This window comes from Myxocyprinus asiaticus, chromosome 11 (assembly GCF_019703515.2).
Source record: "Myxocyprinus asiaticus isolate MX2 ecotype Aquarium Trade chromosome 11, UBuf_Myxa_2, whole genome shotgun sequence".
Taxonomy (NCBI): Eukaryota; Metazoa; Chordata; class Actinopteri; order Cypriniformes; family Catostomidae; genus Myxocyprinus; species Myxocyprinus asiaticus.
In genome coordinates, this window is record NC_059354.1 from 49,177,369 (window position 1) to 49,195,941 (window position 18,573).

The 18,573-nt window shown below is 38.5% G+C and overlaps 1 protein-coding gene across 1 annotated transcript; it reads right to left on the bottom strand.

Annotated features, from left to right (window-relative positions):
• Positions 1 to 5,188: 5,188 nt before the first annotated feature.
• LOC127448289 (death-associated protein-like 1) lies at positions 5,189 to 13,088 on the bottom strand. Its single transcript, XM_051710714.1, has 4 exons — positions 12,825 to 13,088; positions 8,715 to 8,802; positions 7,609 to 7,672; positions 5,189 to 5,753 (listed from the first exon to the last, which is right to left on the bottom strand). The coding sequence occupies exons 1-4, from the start codon at positions 12,883 to 12,885 to the stop codon at positions 5,637 to 5,639; spliced, it is 330 nt and encodes a 109-aa protein (XP_051566674.1). The 5' UTR covers positions 12,886 to 13,088; the 3' UTR covers positions 5,189 to 5,636.
• Positions 13,089 to 18,573: the final 5,485 nt, after the last annotated feature.

Genomic DNA, 18,573 nt, shown 5'->3' on the forward strand with positions numbered 1-18,573 from the left:
AGTTCTTATTACCATATACAGCCACAAGTTTCCCATTGTATTATCATTGCTGTAATGGCGTATTTTGTATTGTACTACATTTAGCACATTACTATAATGGGAAAAAAAATCAACATACATTAAAGGCAGTACACAAATACTGCCATGTTGTATAAATATGTTACAAATGAAATAATATATAATTTTTTTTTCCTCACATTACAGAAATTATAATTGTACTTTATTTTGCATTACGGTAATGAGAATTTGAGAAGGAAATGTGCTTATTTGACATGAAAATGATGTCACAATGCAAAAATTCTAAATGGTCTTTCAAATATGAAATTAAATTTTGCTTAAAGAAAAGGAGGCCTATTTCTTTATTTTGATTTTCGGGCTAAATATAACCCACACACATTCTTGACAGGTTTCATTAGATTTCTCCAAATATATGGATGCATGCCTTAATAATAGATTAAAGCAGGTGCCAAGCATCATGCTGATATTTCTGAGATCTGTCCAGGTGAAACCAGAGTCTGAATGAAAAGCGCTGCAATCATCTGCAGCTTGTAAAATCTTGTTTCTCCCACATGTATCAGATTTTAAGATCGCAGTCCATTGTTATCATCAGCCCGAAATCAGTGCGTGATATTCCATGCATACCGCACATAACTGCACAATCTTGCGCCTGAGACTTAAAGAACATACAGCACATAAAGCATTGCATCTGGATCAAAAATCATGCTTCCCTTTTAAACAGAAAAGTGCATGGAAACATTATTAGTTGTTTGAATCATAAAACTGTATAAAACTTATTTCCACATTTTAGAATAATTGTGAAGTCATATTTTCATCCATTTTTTTTAGAACAATAGTGCAGTCATATTCTCATCCATTTATTAAAATGTCAGTTTTGTAACTAACTAATACTATATATATATATATATATATATATATATATATATATATATATATGTTTATATTTATATATTTAGTTATGCTGTGTGTACAGTGCATTCACAAAGGATTCAGACCCCTTCACATCAATATACACTCCATACCCCATAATGAAAATGCAAAGAACATATTTTTTATAACTTCACAAATTTATTAAAAAGAAAAAACTGAAATATCACATTAACATAAGTATTCAGACCTTTTGCTATGACACTTGAAATTTAGCTCAGGTGCATCCCATTTTTCTGGATCATCTTTGAGATGTTTCTACACTATGATTGGAGTCCACCTGTGGCAAATTCAATTGATTGGACATGATTTGGAAAGGCACACACCTGTCTATATAAGGTCTTACAGCTGAAAATGCATATCAGAGCAAAAACCAAGTCACGAGGTCAAAAGAACTGCCTGCAGAGCTCAGAGACAATTATTGTGTTGAGGCAAAGATCTGTGGAAGACTACAAAATTTCGGCTGCACATTGAAGGTTCCCAAAAGCACAGTGGCCTCCATAATTCTTAAATGGAGGAAGTTTGGAACAACCAGGACTCTTCCTGGAGCTGGTCGGCCAGCCAAACTGAGAAGGGGAGAAGGGCCTTGGTAAGAGAGGTGACCAAGAACCCGATGGTCACTCTGGTTGAGCTCCAGAGATCATGTGTGGAGATGGGAGAAACTTGCAGAAGGACAACCATCACTGCAACACTCCACCAATCTGGGCTTTATGGCAGAGTGGCCAGACAAGAGCCTCTTCTCAGTGCAAGACACATGAAAGCCCGCTTGGAATTTGCACAAAAAAAAAAAAAAAAAAAAACAACAAAAAAAAAATAAACTAAAGAACTCTCAGACTGTGAGAAACAAGATTCTCTGGTCTGATGAAACAAAGATTGAACTGATTGGCCTCAAAGCGTCATGTCTGGATGAAACCAGGGACCACTCATCACTTTCGCAATACCATCCCAACACTGAAACATAGCATCATGCTCTGGAGGTGTTTTTCAGCAGCAGGGACTGGGGGATTGGTCAGGGTTGAAGGAAAGCTGAACGCAGCAAAATACAGAGATATCCTTAATGAAAACCTGGTCCAGAGTGCTCAGGACCTCAGACTGGGCTGAAGGTTCACATTCCAATAGGACAATGACCCTAAGTACACAGCCAAGACAACACAAGAGTGGCTTAGTGACAATTCTGTGAATGTCCTTGAGTGACCCAGCCAGAGCCCGGATTTGAACCCAATCGAGCATCTCTGGAGAGACCTGACAATGGCTATCCACCGACGATCCCCATTTAATCTGACAGAGCTTGAGAGGATCTTCAGAGAAGGCAGAAAATCCCCAAATCCAGGTGTGCAAAGCTTGTTGCATTGTACCCAAAAAGACTTGAGGCTATAATTGGTGTCAGAATTGAAAACACTGCTTCACTCTTGGTATTTTGCCCGTTCACACACTTAAAAGGGGCTCATTTGTGCTGCCTGCATAAGAGGTGCCTAAATATTCAGCACACTTTCTCCAACCACTATACAAACAGACAGCTCAAAGCCACCACACACAACAATTGTTATTGAGTGAGTTAAGAATGCCATAACCAGGGGTCTGGGTAGCTCAGCAAGTAAAGACGCTGACTACCACCCCTGGAGTCACGGGTTCGAATCCAGGGTGTGCTGAGTGACTCCAGCCAGGTCTCCTCAGCAACCAAATTGGCCTGGTTGCTAGGGAGGGTAGAGTCATATGTGGTAACCTCCTCATGGTCGCTATAATGTGGTTCTCGCTTTCGGTGGGGCATGTGGTGAGTTGTGCGTGGATGCCACGGATTGCCTCCACACGCGCCGTCTCTGCAGTAATGCATGCAACAAGCCACGTGATAAAATGCATGGGTTGACGGTCGCAGAGGCAACTGAAATTCATCCTCCACCACCCCGATTGAGGCGAGTCAATATGGCACCATGAGGACTTAAGAGCACATTGGGAATTTCAAATTGATTGAAAATATATATATATACATACACACACACAATTGTGCTCAAAAGTTTGCATACCCTGGCAGAAATTGTGAAATTTTGGCATTGTCTTTTATTTATGGATAGTGATCATATGAAGCCATTTATTATCACATAGTTGTTTGGCTCCTTTTTAAATCATAATGATAACAGAAATCACCCAAATGGTCCTGATCAAAAGTTTACACACCCTTGAATGTTTGGCCTCGTTACAGACACACAAGGTGACACACACAGGTTTACATGGAAATTAAAGGTTAATTTCCCACACCTGTGGCTTTTTAAATCGCAATTAGTGTCTGTGTATAAATAGTCAATGAGTTTGTTAGCTCTCACGTGGATGCACTGGGCAGGCTAGATACTGAGCCGTGGGGAGCAGAAAAGAACTGTCAAAAGACCTGCGTAACAAGGTAATGGAACTTTAAAAAGATGGAAAAGGATATAAAAAGATATCCAAAGCCTTGAAAATGCCAGTCAGTACTGTTCAATCACTTATTAAGAAGTGGAAAATTCGGGGATCTCTTGATACCAAGCCAAGGTCAGGTAGACCAAGAAAGATTTCAGTCACAACTGCCAGAAGAATTGTTCGGGATACGAAGAAAAACCCACAGGTAACCTCAGGAGAAATACAGGCTGCTCTGGAAAAAGACAGTGTGGTTGTTTCAAGGAGCACAATACGACGATACTTGAACAAAAATGAGCTGCATGGTTGAGTTGCCAGAAAGAAGCCTTTACTGCACTAATGCCACAAAAAAAAAAACACCTGGACACGCCTCACAGCTTCTGGCACACTGTAATTTGGAATAATGAGACCAAAATAGAGCTTTATGGTCACAAACATAAGCGCTATGTTTGGAGAGGGGTCAACAAGGCCTATAGTGAAAAGAATACCATCCCCACTGTGAAGCATGGTGGTGGCTCACTGATGTTTTGGGGGTGTGTGAGCTCTAAAGGCACGGGGAATCTTGTGAAAATTGATGGCAAGATGAATGCAGCATGTTATCAGAAAATACTGGCAGACATTTTGCATTCTTCTGCATAAAAGCTGCGCATGGGACGCTCTTGGACTTTCCAGCATGACAATGACCCTAAGCACAAGGCCAAGCTGACCCTCCAGTGGTTACAGCAGAAAAAGCTGAAGGTTCTGGAGTGGCCATCACAGTCTCCTGACCTTAATATCATCGAGCCACTCTGGGGAAGATCTCAAACTTGTGGTTCATGCAAGACGACCAAAGACTTTGCATGACCTGGAGGCATTTTGCCAAGACGAACGGGCAGCTATACCACCTGCAAGAATTTGGGGCCTTAAAGACAACTATTACAGAAGACTGCATGCTGTCATTGATGCTAAAGTGGGCAATACACAGTATTAAGAACTAAGGGTATGAAGACTTTTGAACAGGGGTCATTTCATTTTTTTCTTTCTTGCCATGTTTTGTTTTATGATTGTGCCATTCTGTTATAACCTACAGTTGAATATGAATCCCATAAGAAATAAAAGAAATGTGTTTTGCCTGCTCACTAATGTTTTCTTTAAAAATGGCACATATATTACCAATTCTCCAAGGGTATGAAAACTTTTAGCACAACTGTATATAAAAAGAATGCCATAACCAGAGTATTTGGCTCTTCTTCACTGAGAAAAACCACATCAGACATGACTATAAATCAGGTTTCAGCAGAACATCAGCAAACAATATTAAAACCCATCAAATGTACTAGGGTCATTCCTTAATATGCAGTACATTTTTATGTCCATGCATATTTGATTGGGACAAAATATTAAACCATTAATTTTTAAAGATGGAAATCAGTCAGCTTTCCTTTAAACACAATTCACAATTAAGTGCATATATTAAGTGCATGCTTTTTGTTGGCATTTTTGTCACATCCCCAAGCTAGCACCTCAAAACTTCTATAAATAAACTCTTAAAATGAAAAACTGGTAATTAAGAAATATTCCAGTTGCTTCACTTTTTTTTCCCCCTTTCTCTGAGCAAAACCTGTGACGTTTTCTTTAAACTACCGATTTAATTGGTGATCAATTTGTATGTTTTTTCCCCATGCTACATCAAGATCACTTTCCATCCCGTTAGTCTTTTGTGTTCTCAACAACAAAAGGCTAAGATATTACAAAAGCAAAAACATCAATATTCTCATTACAAAAGGAATGTTTTGGGAGGCCATTGACAGCTTCAATGAATTCAATTCAAGGCTTCTATCGCCACCTATCATTCATGGAAAGAAATGACAACCACCACTTCATTTGCTGGAAAAGTGAACTTTACTGATACTAGAAATGTCTAATTTTGTGAAAGCAGGAAAAACAGTGTGCTTGGTTTTATCAAAAATGTAATATATATTTCATGCAAATTAATGCAACAATTTAATGCCACACTTCCAAACTCTTGCACATGAAATGTCATTAAGGCAGTTATCTAAATATTATCCTACAGCACAGCTTTAATTCACACTGGGTTATTGGTCCACACACAGCGCAAGCACAAAATCTATGCAGTAAGAAAGACCCAAAAGCTGCAAAGTAAGGAGAAAAAAAAAAAAAAAAAGAAAGAATTGCAAAACATGAAATTTGTTCCAAGGCTACTAGTATGTCAGTCTGGTCCTTGATGCATGTCATTCACAAACAAACTCACTTCCTGGTCTTTTGAACAACATTTCATAAAAACACAGCAGCAGAATGCATTTCGTTTACATCTTGCGTGGTTGTTGAATGCAGAAGGTGCGTGGCATGTGTGGTTTCTCCACACCGGGTCTGACTTTGCTGTGTCGCACAGAAACTGGAGTTTCAGGGAAGTCGTGGCCCAACTGCAGGAGAGAGAAGACTAAACGTCAGCTACTGCATTATGCCCGTTTCACTGCGCACAAGAAACGGCAGCAACTCCAGTGACTTCTGGGTTGCCATAGGAAGCATATTTCTTAACTGCTATAAATGATCAAATGGTAACTAAGAATGGGCCATTGCCAATTATTACAAATTTGGCAATCATAACATTTTATTTACATGCAGAGGCTTAACATGCAGTGATAACAGTGATTAAATCAGCATGGATGGGAATCCAAACCCAGAAGTGTAGTTATAAACCATTTGAATCACCTGGATTCAGCCACAGTTACCGAATAGAAAGTGTGTACAACTTCGATCAATACCAACCGATTTCTTTTACCACCCCCCCCCCAACAAAAGGAGAGTAGTTTGTGCCATTAAGCGACTTTACATGCACATCAATGCGCTGAGAACTACTCAAAATCAGCTTAAAAAAATAAAAAAAAACAGAAGTGTTTGCATGAGAATTTAAAACCATGGGGTTAGTCTCTGCTTTTGACATCAAAACGTAAATGGTCATGCGCACACTGGATAACCCGGTCATAACGGCGGTAAAGGAGTTTACATGCAACATGAAATCCATGTAATGGGCAAAAAACTATGTGTGCTGATCGGTTTATGTTTAAACCAAGCAAAAAGCAAAAACACATTTACATGACCCTATTTCTTGTCGGCTTATTAAGCGCAAGCGGTGCAAAAATGTGCATGTAAAAATGCACTCATTGTCGTTTTATGTTGCTTCAGAAATGCCTGTAGTTTAAAAGATTGTGTTGATAAATAGGTTGTGTATTTTCTGGTTTTTCCACGTGCACTACACAAAGGCTTGGTGCCAAAACTAATATTTTAACTAGTTAATATGGGCGCAGAAACGATACGCTATTATGTATGATATGTGAAACAGACATTACACAGCGTTTGTAAAGAATTCTACTGGAATATTAGTGAATATACCAATTATTCAGTCGTTAAAAAACAGCTTGAAGGAGAAATCTAGTACATTGACAGATCAGCATAGTTCATGAGGAGTTTGGAAAGGGATTCTTATTTGGACTAAATTCAATTGAAGAAAATTGAACTAATGATCCATGTCCTAGATTCTATACACACTAATTAAAACTTGCAGAACAGATAAACACTGAACACAGCAGTGCCTGTGTAGCCATTTCAAACTGAAGCTACAGAAGACCGATCGCGCTACTGACATTTCCAGGTTCAATACATGCTACGCTTAATCGACAGCATTTGTGGAATGTTTAGTAACAATTATTTTGACTCGTCCCTCCTTTTAAGAAAAATGCAAAAATCAAGGTTACTCAAGATACTTACAATGGAAGTCAATGGGGCCAATTTTTGGAGGGTTTAAAAAGGCAGAAATGTGAAGCTTATAATTTTTATAAAAGCACTTACATTAATTCTTCTGTTAAAACTTGTGCATTATGAGGTGTTAAATTGTTTAAAATGTACACAGGTTTACGTTGTATGTCGTCAAGGCAACTAAGTTGTAAAATTACACATAACTTTAAACAGAAATGTTAGTAAGTGATTTTATCACACTAAAATAATGTTCACACACATTATGTCTTGTGGCTATACTTTTGAAACAGTGAATATTTTAACATTTACGGATTGACCCCATTGACTTCCATTGTATGTGCCTCACTGTCATGGTCATCTCAATTTTTGCTTTTTTTAAAAGAAAAGGACGGACGAGTCGAAATAAAATTTTTGGGGTAATCAACATTATGCCACTCATGCGCTCGACTGAACAACTTGTGTTAAGTTACGAAACGAACGCTAAACAATAGTGTTGTTTATGGGGGCAAGAATGCAACAAACCTTCTCAAGTGGACCAGCCAGGAGAAGACTCAGGTGTTGCATTCTGGAAACAGTAGGCAGGGACCTGGAAAAGACATCGACACACACAAACATTAGAATTAAACATGATTTTAAATTCAAATAGTCAACATGGAGTAGAACTGAACGGTTCATTGTAGAGGTCTACTGATTGTGGATTTTGCCGATACCGATAAGTAAGGTGGTGGAAAAGGTCAATAAACGATTAAATCGGCCGAAAGTTTTAAAATTGATTTATAGAATGTTACAATTTCTAAATCTTTCCTTGCCATGACGGGCACAGACATTGAAACTAAAAGAGTCCAAAATGAATAAAATCCCAGCAGTTTATTGTGCAACCAAAATCCCAATAATAACCAGAAAAAAAAAGATTTGGTGCATAAGGCAGGACTTTTAACTAAACAAGCCTGAAATACACTTATTTTGAAAAGACGGAAACTTGGCTGCGTTACAATCCTCTATATTTCGGTATTAACCAAATTAAGCTTTTATAGTCTACATTGACTAGATTAAAACTACTGATTTGTGCTGTTAACCGATAGTTCCAAAAAGCAACTATCGGCACCAATTAATCAGTAAACTGATATGTACATCTAGTTCATGGAGTTTATTAAATGTTTCAATACGTTTCAAAATGACATGAAAAATTAGGGAGGAAAAAAATGCATCACTTAGATGTTTTGACTAACTAGCACTGCACGGTTCATAGAGTCCATGCAAAATTGATGCACTTCAGCAACATACTTCTGCTTTATCAGTTTTTAGACATCATACTGTAAATTAAAGTGAAATTCACAGTAAAAATAAAACTGGAATCAAACAGCTTTATTGTTAATAATGCCAAACCTCAGTGCTGCACACAGGTTAAAACTCATGCTTTGTAGGTTTCATACAATGTTTTGATGCATTTTTATCTACATGTTTCAGTTTCATCACTTTTAGAGCATAAACACGGAGAGTGCGTACAACGGCTAAACCCATCCGTGTAGCGCATGATCCCCCCACCCCCCCATTTATACGGTTTTGTCTGTAGTTTAGAACCTACACAGGTTAAAGACCAGACTTAGGTAGATAAGTGGGTACTGTACCTGGGTTTATCAAGTTTCCTGGCCTCTTTATCCACATTTGTATTATCTTCACCACTTTTCTTCACTACTCTTTTCCCTCCTGCTTTCACTAAACACACACACACACACACACACACACACACACACACACACCAATGGATGACAATTCACATTAACGCACTACACTGTAATATTTCCACATCCAACTTCAATAAAAAAAAAAAAATCCTTCAAATAAAATCATACACTTACACAAATGGGCTACAAAGCATACTACTATTACTAGTTTGATATTTTAACTATTAAAAATAAATTTTACTGTAAGAGTCCATGCTTACAAGCCCAGTCTGTGTCATTTGAGTTTAAAGTAAAGCCCTCTAGACCAGCGGTTCTAAACTGGTGGGTTGGGACCCAAAAATCGGTCACAGATTTGTTTCGATTGGGTCATGGACAGCAGTGCTATATGCAAATAATAAAATGGAACGAAACATACAATCATGCATAACTGGGCTTATTAACTTTCTTTTAAAGGGAGAAGAAACGATTCCAAAATCTTTTGTTCGCAACTTAACATAGTCCTGGAGCGCATTATAGTAAACCGATTTGGTGTGCCGTCCATAATGGAGGGGCTCGAGCACAGGACATGGCGGCAAATTTCTGTTTTGGCATTTAAAGATTGTTAGTTTTTCTTATACAGCCCATACCACACGGTTCATGGTAATACCTCTACATTTCGAGGTTTAATGGAAAACGGTTTAATTTTGTTTGCGAACGATTGTAGTACTCTGGCACATGATGTCCAGTGTAAACTCAGGGTCCTGAAGCGAAACCATTTAAGCACTGGTTTAGCTGTCTACTACCATCAGTTCAATCCACTGGCCCTGCTGTTGTGAATATTTGGGAGGTCTGCCCAGGGCCCTGAGGATGAGGGCCATAATACAGTCTGTGAAGGCAACTCTCCAATGGTGTTATAATAAGAGGAATGTTCAGTATTTGCAGCTGGAAGTTTTAAAAGCCCCAAAACACTGAATTGTTCACGTGTCCAAACTGTAGCATTGTTCATAACTGAGGTTGTGTGCACGCATGCAAGTGTGCAGTTAGGGTTTGTTATTTTAAGCCTCTGATGTTGGTCTCCACTCCAGTGAACTGATGTTTAAAAGCCATTTTAAAAACAATTCAGGTTGTGATGTGACCTCTAAACTGCCATGCATGACCTTTGGCCCTTACTCATAGCTCTTATGACTTTTCTGTATATCAATGCATTTATGGCAACAAGCAACATAGCTGAAAAAGTGGTGATGCACCAAGCAACCATTATATTCCATTGCAATGGACAGATCTTTTGTAAAACTCTGCAATCATTTCTAAATAAACAGACTTTTATGGGTTTAAAGTAAAAAGAGACACGAAAATATTGTTTGTACGCGTTATCAAATAATGCAGAGCATTAAAAGGTGCACCAAGTAAGATTTAAGAAAAGATTTAGCTGGCTCTTGTCCCATCGGTCCCAGAAGTAGTTTGTGGTTTTGGACTCTATACTGACACCTATTGTCCTGGAGGGCTGTCGCTTCACACCAAATGTGTTTATTATCGGTTTGGTTACTTTTAATCAGTGTTTTTCCTAACACATTTTAACGTGTTGTTGCACGTCGGACTGCGACCGGACAGCCGTGAATTGCGAGGCTGAAAACTGCTTTGTGCTCGCGCTTGGCTTTTGATGTCGCGCTGCTTATCCGTGATCCGCACCGTGAGAGCTGCAGGTCGTAACTGCTTGGATATTTTCATCTTTCCACTTTTACTAATTTTGTTTGGACTGTCTGGTGGATCACGCTCCAGTTCATCAATACCGTACCATCACTGGTAACACTGATGACCATTGCATGACACAGTATCATGTGTTGTCAACATGGCAGTGCCCATGAGGGGGCGACCCACTCCATGTAAAATTAAACAGCTTTTATAGGATTTCTGATATGACTGGAGTCTTCATCTCATGAGAGAGTACATCATCATTTAACATATTTCTAAAAAATGCGATTTATGTCTTTATACATGTAAAACTCTTTAATTAGCAAAAACTTACTTAGTGCACCTTTAAAATAGAGGTTAGGATTTTCCTGGTAAGTTTTAGTGAAATGCATGAAAGTCAACTATTTGTGAAAATTTCTTCCTATTAAAAGGTGCACTCAGTAATTTTTAGAAGCATGTCGAAGTGACCCACATTGGCTTACACTGACACCTAGAGGCCTGGATGCTGAATCATTCAAACAAAGGGCAAATTCCAAACTGCGTTTTTGCGCCCTTGAAGGGCGCTGCGGGAAGGGGACCACACGAAGGGGTGTTCCAAATGAAAGTGAGCAACTCAAGCACTCCACGATGGGCCCTTCCTCAAGGCCGTTAGAGAAGGGTACATGCGATATTCACGTCGAGGAATTCATTTTACTGTTTATGATCATGTGACCCTGGGTGACGTGTCCTCAGGATATATTTTAAAGCAAGGTTGTTGATCAGAACATATTACATATTCAAACGCTTGGGCAAGCGCTACAGCCCTTTTATAACAGATACTTCTCCTCCGCTATTTACATTCATCTTCATACATAAGATAGTAGACAGCCAGAAGCAGAGAGATACGCCAAAACAGGGTCCATTTTTTCCTGTAGGCTAGTCTAAACCCTGTGATTTTTTTTTAATTAATTTATTATTAAGACCTCTCGTGCACCAAATAACTTTCGGCGGGAAACGTTCATTCATGTATTTTATATAAATTTGTGTACAGATATATTGCCATTAATTATTATTATAATAATAATAATAATAATATTAAAACAGGAACAGTACGCTAATTTATTTTTTTTTAATCCCCTTTTTATCCCCAACTTGGAATGCCCAATTCCCTCCTTGTGGTGGCGCGGTTACCTCAATCCAGGTGGTGGAGGACAAGTCTCAGTTGCCTCCGCTTCTGAGACCGTCAATCCGCACATCTTATCACGTGGCTCGCTGTGCACGACACCGGAGACTTACAGCATGTGGAGACTCATGCTACTCTCCGCGATCCACGCACAACTCACCACGCGCCCCATTTAGAGCGAGAACCACTAATCGAGACCACAAGGTTACCCCATGTGACTCTACCCTCCCTAGCAACTGGGCCAATTTGGTTGCTTAGGAGACCTGGCTGGAGTCACTCAGCACGACCTGGATTCGAACTCGTGACTCCAGGTGTGGTAGTTTTTACTTGCGGAGCTACCCAAGCCCCCCAAATTGAGTAATCTTTAATTAAAATTAAAAAATTCTATTAATACATACAAAAAAAAATATTAAGCTTTATGTATTAAATTTTCATAGAATTCCACCAAATTGAACGGAGTAATCTTTAATAAAATAAATTCTTCAATTAACTGCACAAAAAAAAAAAAACTAAAATAAATAAAATAACTCAAATTAAATTCAGTAATCGTTAATAAAAAAAAAACTACGTTTTAATTATATTGTTAAACAAAATATTTCAATTTGATGGAATTTTTGTTATGAAACTAAAATCCGTAAACCTTAAACAAGATAAAATATTTTTGGAGTGTAGGTGCATATACATAACACGTTTCATACAAGTCTGAATAATTTCTTGAAAAAACAAAGAAAAAAAAAAAAATTCAGAATGTGTTCAATGTAGGCAGCTCCCTATGTAGGCAGCTCCCTAGGTGTTTGAAACACAGCCAGAGAGTGAATTTTAAAAAAATAGTTTACCGTTGTTTTGGTATCAGTGTTTATTAAAGGAGCTTTACTGCGCTAATCGCATAATTAATAGCAGAAGTAGAAATTGAAACTAAATTCTTATGAACGCTCATATCCTGTCGTCGACGACGTAGTAAAAAAAAAAAAAAGTCGATGTTTGTTTGTTTTGCCCACTTCACGCCCCCAAACTTCTTCTAAAACTCACAGTATTAAACTAACAAAAAATGACCACGCATTCGATATGAAACACATCACAAGCATCATGATTCGTAAAACAGAAGTGTGACAATTAATCTCAAACTACTAAAAACGCTCCGCCCACGAGGCATCAATAACTTTTCCGCAAACAAAACTAAGATTTCTGAAGTGTATAAAAACGCAATAAAATATCCACACCTGCAGGAGGATGTCCAGCTTTCAGTGTGTCCCTCATTCCAGTTTTAGTAAGTTGCACCATTGTCCGTTGTCTTCACTAAACCAGCAGCACAAACACTTTCTTACTCTCATACGCCTACTCGCGTGTTTATATAGTCGACAAACCGCAGTGACGTCACACAGGGCACACACTGTATATAGGTGCTATATGTACTACAGTTAGTGCAGTGCGGTCTGAATCTACCCGAATAGCATAATAATCAACGCTGCATCACCAGTTGGCTTTGCAAAAGGACTTGTGTTTATTGCAAGGTGTTTTTCCTCTACTTGAGGTCTTGCACAACAGTCAATGCCCTCTTTTGTTCTGTAATATTTTGATCACTTGTCAAACAGAACTGTAAGGATGGGAAAAGTGTTTTTACACATTTCCCTTAGGTAGAGGCAAGTTTGAGCAAGATGTGCTCAGAGATAAACTGAACAAACAAGTATAATCACCTGTTAGACATGGTCAGTCAATATGAATTAATGTGTGTATGTTGCCCAGAGGAGGCTCAATGCAATATAACTTTTTTTTTTTTCACTTTAAAATCTCAATTGTTAGAGTGGGGTATAGAATATTAAAGAACAGAGTAATTGTATTTCATTATATATATATATATATATATATATATATACTGTATATATAAAAAATGAACAGACCCATAATATTCGTCTCAGTCACTATTAACTTTCATTTTATGGAAAAAAGATGCACTGAAAGTGAATGGTGACTGAGATATGGGGCCCTATTTTAAGAGCACTAGCGCACCGCTATGCCATAAGTCATAGGGCCTACACACAAAGTCAGTGGGCATGGCGTGAAGTTTTGTTATTTTCATGCAAGCATGTGTAACCGGTCCTGCTCGACCTGCTCAGAGCACCAACGACATAAACAAAGACAGCACATACATAAGCAGTTGGTAGTGTAAATGGGCTGTATGCAATAAATGAGAAGAATAGAATTGTGTACGTACATTCTTTTGTGCATTAGCTGTGTCCTTGTTGAATGTCAGGCATATTTCTATAAAAGTGGCACACTCTTTTTATATGCATGAAAATCTACACTCCGTTAAATTATATTATGTCTAGCCTATTAACTGTGATTGTATTGGCAGGACTTCACCTCTAACGTTTGATTTTGAAACATTAAAATCATTTATTGAAACAAGAAAAAAATAAACCAAAATTATTTCTAAATTCAAATTACACTTCAAACGAAACGAAAAAATAATTAAAATAATGAGTGGGCAAAAAAATATGGCAAGGAAAAAAAAAATCTACATTTTTATCGAACTTATGGACGATTCACGATTCGATTTTTTCAACTTTTAAATGTACTCCAAAAAATTTCAAATTGTATGTCCTTTATTAGAATGCAAGGTAACCTGGTTAGAGAAATCCAAGTTCTTTTCATTATAGGAAACAAAGGTGTGCAAGGAAAATGTACAAATGCACCAAATGCACCACAGGGGGAAGTTGTCAACAGAGTGTAAATGTAAAATAAATGAAAATCTAATATACCCAGATGTTCAGAAACAATAGAATAAGAAAACTGCAAAATAATTCTTAGACAGTGTAGGTATTCATTTTATCTAAACCAAGTCTATCTAGAATGTTATCTAGAAATCAATATGTAAAGTTTATCTAGAAAGTACTCATTGTATATCAGACAATTTGTGTGTATATTCATAAACCCCTGCAGATAGAGACACGCCCTCTAGCGGTTCATGCTGAGCAGCGCAGCATTATTAAATAATTTATCATTACAATTCAACTAGCAAAGTTTGTCAAAATGATCGCTTGCCAAATGTTGGGTATAGATGCAGTACACTTGAAACACATCACAGAGCAAAGCAATAATTAGCGATCTATCTGAATCATTATGGTAAAAGAAGCGGTGGATGTTTGATTCTCCCATATATTGCCTATCCATGATTTGAAATGAAGTGCAATAACTGTCACGTAACTAATGATTTTTTATGGGTGAAAAGAAAGGAGACCGTTCATCAACATGCGCACGCTGTGGCTAGTTATGGTCTTAACCCTTGTGCGACCTTCAGGACATTTTTGTGTTTTTCATTTTTGTTTTTTCAATCATTTTGGCTGTGTTAATGCCAACGGCATAAATTTTGCCAAAGTGTGTATTTTTGGGGGAATTTTGATATTTCAACCTCAGTTCCTATAATACATCTATAATACACTGTGTACACAAAATAGTCACACTCAGGACCTTCAGGACAAAAATGTCCCCACTGAAACCCATTAAAACTGCAATATTTGATCCCAGTGCCATTAAAGCATAAAATCATGAATTCTATGATATTATGCTTTCATTCCAGAGCCCTGGCTTCAAAATTTACATTTTTTATATTTTCCACCAGATGGCGCCATTTTTCTCATGTTTAGCCTATGGAGCAAATACATGCTTTTTCCCTATTCTCTGTTTGCTGTATTATAGAGCACTGCAGGACAATTGAATAAATGATGCAGCTAAAATTGTGTGTGTGTGCTGGTATGGATGTCAGAGTGTTTTGTATGTGTGTATTGAGAAGTATGTGTGTGTGTGTGTGTAAAAAACAGCAGTGGCATTATATAAACAAACTGCCATTTAAAGGGTTAAAATCTCACTGATGGATTTAGCCTTTGGTGGATTTACAACGTATCTAACTTTAGCTTTTGCAATATTTTTGGCAAAATCTCGGTTTCTCGATTAAAAAAGAAATAAAAAATCGTAAATTCGAATTAATTGGAAAAATCGGAAGAACCGCCCAGCCTGTTAACACTGTCATTGTGCGTAGCACTGCGCTTTGCGCGGTTACAAAAATAGAGCCCATTGTGCATCCTAGAGCCTTACAAAGTTAGGGAGTAGTTTGTGCATCAAAGTTACTTTAATGAGAAAATATCCTCTGTCTCTTGATTTCATCGTCAGTATCATCTGGCAAATGGAATGAATTTGACTTTAATTGCAAATATTTAAAGGAATATTCCAGGTTCAATACAAGTTAAGATCAATCAGCAGCATTTGTAGCGTAATGTTGATTACCACAGAAAATAATTTTAACTCGTCCTTCGTTTATTTAAAATAAAAAAGCAAAAATCTGTGTTCCAGTGAAGGACCTACATGGAAATGAATGGGGGCCATGCCATAAATGTTAAAATACTCACTGTTTCAAAAGTTTACCCACAAGACGTAAACATGATTTTAGTATGATAAATTCAGGGATTTACTGGCTTTATTAGATTACAGGGTTTACCAGTGTCATGTCATCATGACAACAAAGTTGTAATATTGGATATAACTTTACAGAGATGTGATTAGTAAATGATAGGTTACCTATTCTGTATGCCAGTCCTCTGAAACATCGAGTGGAGAGATCCACCTATGGGAAGGGCATTCGCATCTGACCTCTGCAGAAGCATTCAATTGCACCAAGTCTGGCTTGACAGACAGGAGCGCGTGTCCAATGCCTCTGTAAGGCCCTGCCCTTACCTGAGGGCATAAAACGACCTATACGCACTTCTTTCCTCAGTGAGCATATTCACTTCTCGTGAAGCAAGCGGGGCAAGCTTGGTGGATCTCTCCACTCTATGTTTCAGAGAACTGGGGTTACAGAATAAGTAACCTATCGTTCACTTTCATCATCTCGTGTTCGAGAACCACCTATGGGAAGATATGGACAACTCCCCGATTGCCCTCTAGGCTCACAGGGAGATGCTGTCAGCCAAAAGGATGGTCTTCTAATTAAAGGTAGTGCCTGACACATCCTATATAATATTAGCAGGCATTATAACCCATACGCATTGTGCTTGGTGTGAAACCTATGGGGTGACAGTATTTTATAATGATTGTACAGTAATTTATAATTATATTTATTTATCACACATCTGCACATATACAGTGAAATTCTTTTTTTCACATATCCCAGCTAAGCTAGGGTCAGAGTGCAGGGTCAGCCATGATACAGTGCCCCTGGAGCAGATTGGGTCAAGGGCCTTGCTCAAGGGCCCAACAGTGGCATCTTGGCAGTACTGGGGCTTGAACCCCTGACCTTCTGATCAGTAACCCAGAGCCTTAACTGCTGAGCCACCACTGCCTCACATGTACACAATGTGAGGGAGAAAGGGTTATGTGTGAACCCAGTATGAAGACCCCCACACCCAAAACTGCATGCGTTACTAGGTTTCTGGTGACGTCAAGTTGGTAGTACCTGACAAAAGTGTGGGTGGAAGCCCAACATGCTTCCACAACAAATGTCTTGCAGAGAGACTCCCTGAAATAGGGTCCAGGAAGCAGCCATGCCTCTTGTGGAGTGGGCCCTAAGGCCTAAAGTTGGCTGCAGCCCCTTAGAGCTATATGCCATAGATATTGCTTCCACAAGCCAATGGGAAAGGCGTAGTTTTGATATAGGTTTACTCATGTGGGGGGAAGCCTATGAGACAAAGAGCTGGTCGCTCTTTCTGATATTCTCAGTCCTAAGCAAATATATGTAGAGTGCACGCACAGGACACAAAGCATTCAGCCTCTCATGTTCCAGAGAGGTGAAAGGAGGTGGGTGGAAAGTGCTGAGCTCTAACACCTCCCCTATGAATTTAGGAAAGCACTTAGGCATAAAGGCTGGATTGGGTCTAAGAGAAACCTTCTCCATGCTCGGGGAAAATCTTGTACAAGAAGAATGAACAGATAGGGCAGATCACTGCCACGCCTGGCTGATGCCAGCGCCAGGAGTAAAGCTGTCTTGTAAGACAACAACTTTAAATAAATATTCTCCAAGGTCTTGAAAGGTTACTGTGACAGAGCTTCCAGCACCATGGAGAGGTCCCACTCAGGAACAAGCTTTCTAGTAACTGGCACAGAAAGGTGAGCACCCTCCATGTATCTACGAATGCCAATGTGGCAAGCATAAATGGCTGCCAGGAAAAACTTGATGGCAGAAAAGGATTTACCCTTGTCCAAAAGGTTTCGTAAAAAGCATAGTATGTCAGAGACTGAACACTAATATCAAATCAAATCAAATCACTTTTCTTGTCACACAACCATATACACAAGTGCAATAGAGGGTGAAAGTCTTGGGTGCAGTTCCGAGCAACATAGCAGTCATGACAGTGATGAGACATATACCAAATTACAATAAACATCAGATTTACACAACACAATGTACATATCTAATATACACATAATTACACACAACACAATATACAAATAATAATATACAATGTACAGTATACAATACACACAATATAGAATATTGTACAGTATAAAATACACACAATATAGAATACACATACAATATAGAATACACATTATACAATAAAAATAGTATATATAGTATATATAAAATATACAGTAGGTTGTATTGTACTGTATTGACATTCAGGCTGTCGGTTGATAGTCAGTTGCCAGTGTGTTGTTAAGAGAGAATATGATTTATGACAGTCCAGTGTGAGATAATAAGATTAATAAAGTGCAGTGCTGATGTATATTGATAGTGAGAGATCAAGAGTTCAGAAGTCTGATTGCTTGGGGGAAGAAGCTGTCATGAAGTCGGCTGGTGTGGGTCCTGATGCTACGATACCGTCTGCCTGATGGTAGCAGTGAAAGCAGCCCATGGCTTGGGTGGCTGGAGTCTCTGATGATCCTCCAAGCTTTTTTCACACACTGCCTGGTATATATATCCTGGAGGGAGGGAAGCTCACCTCCGATGATGTGTCTGGCTGTTCGCACCACTCTTTA